Source organism: Oryza sativa, chromosome 8 (genome assembly GCF_034140825.1).
Source record: "Oryza sativa Japonica Group chromosome 8, ASM3414082v1".
Lineage (NCBI taxonomy): Eukaryota > Viridiplantae > Streptophyta > Magnoliopsida > Poales > Poaceae > Oryza > Oryza sativa.
Window position 1 is genome coordinate 21,441,344 of NC_089042.1, and position 9,763 is coordinate 21,451,106.

The 9,763-nt window shown below is 41.5% G+C and overlaps 1 protein-coding gene across 1 annotated transcript; it reads right to left on the reverse strand.

The window, feature by feature from the left end:
* Positions 1-4,481: 4,481 nt before the first annotated feature.
* On the reverse strand, positions 4,482-6,108 carry LOC4345673 (zinc-finger homeodomain protein 10-like). The gene is made up of 2 exons (NM_001422580.1): positions 5,007-6,108; positions 4,482-4,943 (listed from the first exon to the last, which is right to left on the reverse strand). Exons 1-2 carry the CDS (start codon positions 5,999-6,001, stop codon positions 4,922-4,924), a joined length of 1,017 nt encoding a protein of 338 aa, NP_001409509.1. The 5' UTR covers positions 6,002-6,108; the 3' UTR covers positions 4,482-4,921.
* Between the last annotated feature and the right edge of the window lie 3,655 nt (positions 6,109-9,763).

Here is a 9,763-nt window from a genome sequence, read left to right on the forward strand (position 1 = left end):
GATCAAATCGGGAAAGGAGGAATCTTAGCATCATGCTTACGGTAGGTGTTAAAATATATACAATGTGGTAAAGGTGGAGAAACTACAAGAGTAGAGATGAGGAGGAACTGATATCTGAGTTGGTTTGTACTCCCTCCGTTTCAAAATATTTGACACCGTTAACTTTTTAGTACTTGTTTGACCATTCGTCTTATTCAAAAAATTTAAGTAATTATTTATTTTTTTCATATCATTTGATTTATTGTTAAATATACTTTCATGTACACATATAGTTTTATATATTTTATAATTTTTTTAATAAGACGAACGGTCAAACATGTGCTAAAAAGTCAATGGTGACAAATATTTCGAAACGGAGGGAGTATAATATTGCCATCATGCCATGACAGTGGACAATGCTATTATTTGTTAGGGGCTTAGGATCCCATGAACCCTACCAACCAAGCAACCAAATCTTGTGGGGAATTGCAGACCTATCAAGGGCAGTTGTTAAATTAAAGCAAGATCATGCATGCATCTAAGCTTAGTTATAATAAGCTTAAACACCAATCTGAACTTTCAATAGTCCAACCCAGTAGCCAAAAGGAGTCCAACTTTAATTTTTCTTCTTTGCAATTACACAAAAGACACACCACTGCGCTGCGTATCTACACTACCTCAAAACAAGACAAAATATTTCAAGAAATATGATTGACAAACACCTAAATTTAAGAAATAGCAAGTTTCATAAAATACCACTGTACAAACGATCTTGTCTCAAAAATATCATCACTATTAGGATTTTGTCCATTATGTACCATTAAGTGCACTGTTCATCCTATAGCACTTAACGAAATGTTGTTTGGAACCCTAACGACGATGATATTTCTAAGACAAAAGTGCTTGTACAATGGTATTTTATGAAACTCGTACTCAACAATGATATTTCTTGAAATCGAGTTTTTATCATTGGCATTTTTGGATTTTCTCTTTTAAAAAAAGATCGTTATCCCTCCCTTCCCTCCTCCAATGTCTACCCAAAAAATCAACCAACCAAGAGAAAAATATGTAATCCCATGTATTAAAAAACTGCTGGGTGTACCAAACAAATTGCCCAATCTAGAGAAAATACGTGAGAAGAGAAAAAAAAACCACATTCACCAAATCCTATATTTGCAATGCACTGGCACGTGACTAGTGTGCATCAAGAATATAATCCTTTATTACATTATTATTTTTTTGGAAGAAAAAACAAATGTGCACCATGTAGCCACTAATGAGCCTCTATGACATTTGTTTCAAGAGACGAGGTTAAAAGCAGGGATTACATTCTCGTTTTTTAGGTGAAAATCGCTCCTGATCGATTTTGGCCTAGATTCTAATATTTTTCTTTAAACTTTTAAATTTTCCATCACATCAAACTTTTCTACACACAAATTTCTAATTTTTCCGTCACATCGTTTTAATTTCTTTAAACTTTCAATTTTAATGTGGACCTAAACACAGCCTTTACTAAAAAGGATGACTTTCAGTCAACTCCGTACACATTCTAGCTAAAACCGAGTAATCCTTACAAGCCGACAGTCAACGATTTTACAAAAACCGGTCGCTTTAACCAGACTTAAAACCAAATTTATAGAAACATATAGAGTAAAATTCATGCATTCAAAATTTATACTCATGGTGCATGGGCCGTAACCATGGACATCATAATAATTCAAGCTGTTGATCATAAAACCGGAACTTTGGACAGAATCGTGCGTGCACCTTCAGTTCCATCAAGCATCAACCACACAGGCACACAGCAGGGTTATACTGGGAGCAGTGCCATGATCTGACCCGATAGCTGCTGTAGTGCAGCACAGCGGCTCCCTTTCCGGCGTCAATGCGCGCTTTCCACCAACACAGCGAGACAAAAACTTCAAAAGCGTCCGAGGGACTCATTACCCCGTCCCATCATGCACTAGTCCTCTCCTGGAGTAGTCGTGCAGTACTTCTGCCTACTGCAGCTAGGAGTTGTTATTGTATTGGTGTCATGAGAGTTGTTATTGTATTGGAGTCATCTAGGGTATCTACAATGTACTTCAAAACCAGTTCGTAGTTGATTAACCCATAAAATAATACATTCAGAATCACATGTTAAAAGTAGTTCATAGAAGAAATAGCAAAAGTCATCAATAAACATATGGGTTGCCCATATATAATAAAATGTCATTTGTCTATATTTCCTCTCTTATTCTCCTACTACTTGCTACCTATATTGTGAATGCTGTAATAGTTAAAATCTATAACTACTATAACTACTCACCGTTTACCTATATTGTGAGTACTTACTACTTACTGTTTACCGCTATCTTTTACTGTTCGAGGGTTATTATGGTAAACGCGTGGTTACCGCCAGGGTATACTGTGGTTTTAAAATTTGAGAAGGTTATCACACATGTTAACCATACAGTTTTTTAAATCCTAATTAAGAGTGTAAAATTAAAGAACAATTTAAGTTAGTAGAAAATAATTGTGTTACCATTTGATAAAACTAAAATTCTACTATATTTTCTACTATTCCTGATTAAGAGTAGAACGAAGTGTTGTCTTATTGCCAACTAGAGAGAGAAGGGAAGAGACATAGAAGAGCTGACATGTGGGTCCAAGGGTAGTTGTTTGACATTTCACACGATTTCTCTCTCCTCTTCAACCGTAAATTATTATTTTAATCGGCGCGGTTTCCATTGATAAATTATCACGTTTATGGAGTACGTCAGGCAATATCCTACGGCTAAAACCACGAAGTCAAAGTGTCCTATAGCAAAATTTGCATTCCAATAAATACATTTTCAGACAATCAAGTGTTTGGGAGAAAAATCAAATAATTTAAAATTCAAAACAAGTTGGAAAATTTTATTTTTTTAAAAAAAGATAGATTATTACCACGGATTATTTGTTTCGAGCATTCATGGCATATAAAACACAATCTATTTTGACTTTTACATCTTAAATAGAACTAATTTAAGGCTTTTTCTTAGTTTTCTTTTTTTTATTTTCTTTTAAGCTAAAAATATAAATATAAATGTCTTATTCTTGTAAGCCAACATGAAAAATCTTATTCCAACGTTATTATTTTACTATTTTATTTCTGGCACTGTTTATTTTCTAAGGAATGGAACAATGGATTAACGCATATAATTTTTGTGCTTATAAACCGTGTGTTTTTTCATTAACTCTTTATGTATGAGTTTCCAATCAATTTTTCCAACTTTGTAATAGTACCCCTAATTAATCTGATCGTCTGCACCATTAAATAATTGTGAGTAAAGTACATCACCGGTCCCTAAACTTATACCGCTGTGTCATCTCGGTCCCTAAACTCGCAAATCGACAGTTCAGGTCCTTAAACTTGTTCGACTGTGTCATCTCGATCCCTAAACTTGCAGATCACTTGTGTAGGTCCTCCAACTTGTTCAGTTGTGTCACCCCGGTCCCTAAACTTGGATTTGAATATCATCTGGGTCAAATAGGACGGTCTAAAGACTTTATATTTAAAAATAATTCATAACTTTTTCATGTGAACTCTAATGAAGACAAATTTTATATCAAATTTGTAGCCCTCGACGCGGTCTACAACTTTGTAGTTGAATTTTTTTTATTTCAAGTCATTTTTTATCCCAAAATGTAATTTTAAAATTAAAATTTCAAAATCTATAAACATGTAATAATATTTTGGGACCCTAAACAGTTTTAATTAAAAAACTTTTCAACTACAAAGTTGTAGGTTGAGTCGAGGGCTACAATTTTGATATAAAGTTTGTCTTCATTAGAGTTTACATGAAAAAGTTATGAATTTTTTTTGATATAAAGTTTTTAGACCGTCCTATTTAGGGACCGGGGTGACACAACTGAACAAGTTAGAGGACCTAAACGAGTGATCTGCAAGTTTATGGACCGGGATGACGTAGTCGAACAAGTTTGAGTACCTGAACGGTCAATTTACGAGTTTAGAGACCGGGATGACACAGCGGTACAAGTTTAGGGACCGGTGATGTACTTTACTCAATAATTATCACAAATCACTCGTTATTCAACAACACAACCTTCATGTACTACCCCTCCATTATCCACGCGTTAACCATCCAATTTACTACTTGCTTTCCAGTCCAAATTCCAACAATTTGTGGCATTTGGTGGTGACTGAAGATGGACTTAAATGTGTTAAAGTTCGTAGTTAGAAATTGGTGTTGATTTTCTATAGAACGGATGAAGTACTGCGTAGCCATTTGTGACAACAAATATCTTTGGCAACGTTACATTTTTTATGGTTTCCGTTATGCAATTAGTGGTCAAAAAGCATGTCTCATTGACTATGACAACACTACGAGATCTAATGAAACAATTGAATTTGACCTGCAACATCAAAAAAGGGGATTCATCCCCCACCACCAATCAGTCATTACACACAGATAAGAACAGGACAGAACCAAACAGGGATTAAGGCAGACACAGAGCAAGAAACCGTCAAAAAAAATTATATTCACTCAAGGACAGCATAAGATCCTACTAGAACACTACCCCACCTAGGACTCCGATTAGCACATCATCATCATCATTATCCATGCACACCCAGATTAGCTCAAGAACAAAGCTAGTAATCACTGTACTTAGTGGTAGTACTAATTGTCCCTGCATCATCCATTGACATCTCTTCATCAGATCCAAAAAAAAAGGCCACATTTTTGTTTATGAATCTAATCTTTGCTTGGGCCTCACCATTAGAGCAAAAGCTAATTTGCTGCTGCTACTACTACTACTTGCTAGGTTGACTGATGAGTCATTTCATTAGCCATTAGGGTTGGTTAATTAGACAGGAAAAAGGCTACAAAAAAAGAGGAAAAAAAAAAGAAAAGAAAAGAAAGAGACAACCTTGATTCGACTGTGCTACTAGTCTTGATTAAGTCGACTGCGGCGAGCCGCCGCCGCCGCCACTCGCCGTTGCCGCGGCGTGGTCGGCGGCGGCGGCATGCGTGGATGAGCCGTTGATGCTGAAGTCAGTGAGCACTGGTGGTGGGGCGAGTGGCGCGGCGGCGGCGGCGGCGGCGGAGCGGCGGGCGCTGTGGCCGCCGAGGAAGTTGTGCTTGTTGTTGTGCATCCAGACCTTGAAGACGCCCTTGCCGACGCCGATCTCGCGGCAGCACTCGTCGACGACGGCCTCGTCGCGCTTCTGGAGGCGCCACCCGAGCCGCTCCGACAGCGCCTGCATCCGCTGCTTCTGCTCCGGGCTGAACTTGGTCCGGAACCGCTTCCTCGACGCCGACGTCGCGGCGCCCGGCGGAGGCGGGGGCCCCATGGCGGCGGCGGCGGCGTGGGGCCTCGACGCCGCCACGGCCGGGGCGGACGCGGAGCCAAGCGACAGCAGCATGTGCGTCGCGGAGGGGAGGTACCCCGGAGAGAGCACCGGTGGCGGCGCCTGCAGCGGCGAGGCGGAGCGGTCGTCGTCGTAGTCGGACATCTCGGAGTCCTCGGAATCATCATCGTCGGCGGCGGCGTCGTCGTCGTGGTGGTGCCCGGGCCCGCGCACGCGGTCGGTCTCCGGCGACTGCTCGCGACGCTGGTGGCTCCCATGCAGCAGCAGCTGCGGCGCCACCGCCACCGCCGCGGTCCGCGGCAGATGCTGCTGAGGCTGCGGCGGCGGCGGTGGCGGTGGCGGTGGCGGCGGCGGCGGAGGCAGCGCGAGGAGAGGCGGGGAGGGCGGCGCCTCGGGGAGCCGGCGGTGGAAGTTGCGGTGGCACCCACACGCGGCGCACTTGAGCGACGCCGGATCAGCGGCATCCGCCGCCGGCGACGGCATGAACTCCCCGCACCCATCCACCGCGTGCCCGCCCAAGCTCGCCGCGTGATTCTTCAAGCACTCCCTGTACACCGCCGCCGTCGCCGACGCCGGCGTCGCCTTGCTCTTCCCCGCCGCAGCCGCCGCCGCGCCGCCGTTGGGGAACACCACCGGCCTGTACTTGACGCCGACGACGGCCTCCATCGCCAGAGCACGCTCGGTTCTTGAGAGAGAGATCAACTCAGCTCACCGCGCGGGTTTTATCATCCATGGGAGAAGGACAAGGAGAAGGAGGAGGAGAGGAAAACTACAGGTGAGGAGGTGGAGGCGAGGAGATAAGAATAAACCGAGCTAGAAAGAGAGTGAGATAAATAATGGGCCTGTTTGGATCCGGAGGGCTATTTAATAGCCCTCCGGAATCTTATTATTTAGAAGTATTAAACGTTTATTACTGACAAAATCCATTTTATAACCCCTAGGCTATTTTGTGAGACGAATCTAACGAGATATATTAATCTATGATTTGCTACAGTGATGCTATAGTAATCATCTGCTAATTATGGATTAATATACCTCGTTAGATTTGTCTCGCAAAATAGCCTAGGGGTTATGGAATTGGTTTTGTTAGTAATCTACGTTTAATACTCCTAAATAGCAAGATTTCGAAGGGATATTTAATAGCCCGAAGCATCCAAACAAGCCCAATGTTAAGATAGCTGTACCATCTTTTAGGCCCCTTTGATTCATAGGATTAGCAAATGATTTTCATAGGATTTAAATTCCTATGGATTCTTTTCTATATGTCCCTTTGATTCATAGGAATTAAGGGAAACTTTCTATAGGATTGTATTCCTATGCTTCGTATTAGGAAAAATAGCAAGAGACGTGACCTCCTTGTGAACTTTCCTTTGTATTTCCCATGGCACTATCAAAGGACTTCTATTGTCTTTCCTGTGTTTGCTGATTCATGTAGTATTTGAGAAACCTACTACTTCCTCCGTCCTAAAATGAAACCATTTTTAAGGTTGGCACGGTATTAAGAAAGTATATGAGAATGATTGGAGGAAGTGTGTGATTAGTTGAAAAGAGAAAGTAAGTGAAGAAGAATGGTTGTGATTGGTTGAGAGGAGGAGGTAGGTGAAGAAATAGCTTCATTTTGGGACAAGACACTACTAGAAATAGCTATATTTTGGGACGGAGAGAGTACTTTAATTCCTGCATTTTTCCTATTCATATGTTTTTCCTATCCTGCGAATCAAAGGGGCCCTTAACATTATACTTCGCCCCCATTATTTATGGTTTCTATCGTCTATTTTATTTAAAAATTATAAATTTTTAATAACAATAAAAATAGTACTAATAAAATAATTTAAAATAAAACGGACAATTAAACGTTGAACACGAAAACGATAAATACACTTAAAATGGGATGAAGGAATTAGACTTTTCCTTGATTTATGTTTAACTGTTAAACGATATATTTCATAAAAAATTTGTATATATAAGTTAAAATATCAAATAAATTTATTTTTTAAAATTTATAATAATTAAAAGTAATTAATTACGTGCTAATGATTTTTCTTTGTGGATTGTAAATTTATCTTCATCTTCACTGTATTCAAACGGGAACAGTAAACCTGAACGAAAGAAAGAAAGAGAAAAAAAACGGAAGCAGCGAGACGTGACAAGGCGAGAGGGGGAGAGGGTACAAGTGTACAGTGTAGCAGGCCACGTTTTGAGCTGGGAGGCACTGATGAGTCTGAGAATAGGTAGGGGGGAATAGGGGGTCAGAAGAGGCTTTGGCTTTTACTGCAAGGCACAAGTGTGAGAGAGAGGAGGAGGAGTAATAAATTGGGTGCGCGAGATGCTCGTTTGATCATTACTGCTGCTACGGTGATGTTGGCTGGTCAGGATGATGACGCTCACAGGAGGGAGGGAGGAGAGGAGATGAGAGACGGACGGCTGCATCTGCGTGCGTTGCTCTTGCCTCCGAGAATCCGAGATGAATAGTAATACTCCTTCCCCCTCTCCTTTTTCTTGTCTAACTTTAATTATCTATCTTATTTAATTTTTTTATGATAAATATTTTTATTGTTATGAAATGGTAAACACTAAAAATACTTTATACGTAACTTAAGTTTATTGTTTTTAAAAAAGATAATCTAAATAAGATAAACAATTAAAGTTAAAAAAAACTTGAGGTTGTGTTTAAAATGGGCGGAGGAAGTCTGACCAGTGCTAATGCAGCAGGGGGGGGGGGGGGGGGGGGACGCGGCGAAAATTCGAACAGATCGCGCCGCATGTGATGCGATGCGATGGTACGTTACGTACGGCTTTGCCTGGTCAGGTGTAGTGGTTGACGCGGAGGAGACACAACAACACGAGTGGGCCGGACTACGGGACGGACGGACGTGTTGTGGTTTGGTTTGGTTTGGTTTGGTCCCAGTGGAACGGAAAGGGGGGGAAGCAGCACGCTGCACTTGTTGCACACGGTTCATCACTTCCTTGCAGTGACGAGACGACTACTACTGTCCTCAGATCGGGTACTCGGTCCACTCCGCAACCGCGACCTGTGAGGCTGTGACGAGCCTCGGCGTACAATTACAAACAAATCGAAGCTAAGCACGTCTTGCTTCCTTCCCCTATGAAAACGCGCCGTGTTTTTTCATCTCTGCTACTACTCCACTACTCCAAGCGGCCCAACCGTGACAAATTGTACGAAACCGTGTAAAATTTATCAAAATTTTAAATTATTTTTAAATTTATTCGAATTTAAGCAAGTGACCGTGGTTTTTTTTCACTGTAACCGCGCGCTTACCGACGGTTTTGCAAACCCTGGGCGGCGTGCTCATCTGCGCGGGCGATTCTTTTTCTTTCGCTTCTCGTCTGCTGCAACGTTTTACTACAAGCCCAACGATATTCGGCCCATTGCCCACGGCACCCGTTCCTTTTACTGGGCCGTGTTGGGCCGTTTTCAACTTTTGTGTACACTGGCTCAAATGGCAAAGGAAAAAAAGACATCCATATTTACTCCCTCGACAATCCGCCTCATATTATCTCCCTGAACGGGTTTCAACAGCGGTTCCATGCACTCCCTCCGTATTTTAATGTATGACGTCGTTGACTTTATAACTAACGTTTGACTACTCGTTTTATTCAAAATTTTTATGTAAATATAAAAATACTTAGGTCATGCTTAAAGAATATTTGATGATAAATCAAGTCACAATAAAATAAATTATAATTACATAATTTTCTTGAATAATACGAAATGTCAAATGTTTATCAAAAAGTCAACGGCGTCATACATATTTTAATATGAAGGGAGTACATAGCAATCCAATCAGCAGGGAAAAAGAAGACGAACGTGGCGCTCACAGTCAGCAACAAAAACAAAGAAAAATTACACTAGAACCCACGTGTAAGTGACAACCTTCATCCCTCCACCTCACCTCCCTCCCTTCCCTCTCCTCACTTCTGTTTCTCCTCTCTTCAGACGCGTCGACGAGGAAGCCTAATGTTGCCGCCACTTTCATCGACGAGGGCATGGCATGGGACCTCGCCGGCCTACTCATGCCAAACAAGGAAGCAGCGGGAAGGCCGACGTCGTCAGCTACGAGGGCGGTGAGGCATTAACGCCATTCTCCCCAACTTGCATAGGTCAAGAGGAAGAGGAAGGAGGAAGAAGCTATCGGTCAAGTCAAAGTACCAAATGAACATTTTATTAGGGCACCCACAATGGTTATCTATAGGCTCTCTACAAGAGATACATGTCAGCATATTTTCCTACTTGGAAGAGATTAAATGAAGAGAGAGAGTAAAGCTATCTACTAACCTGGAGATAGTCTATAGAGAAAAACGAGGCAATGCATTAGAGAGCTATAGATATCCATGTAGACATACCATTGAAGTGGTTTACTATTAATCTAGTCTATTGCTGAGATGTAAATGTTTTATAGATAGCAC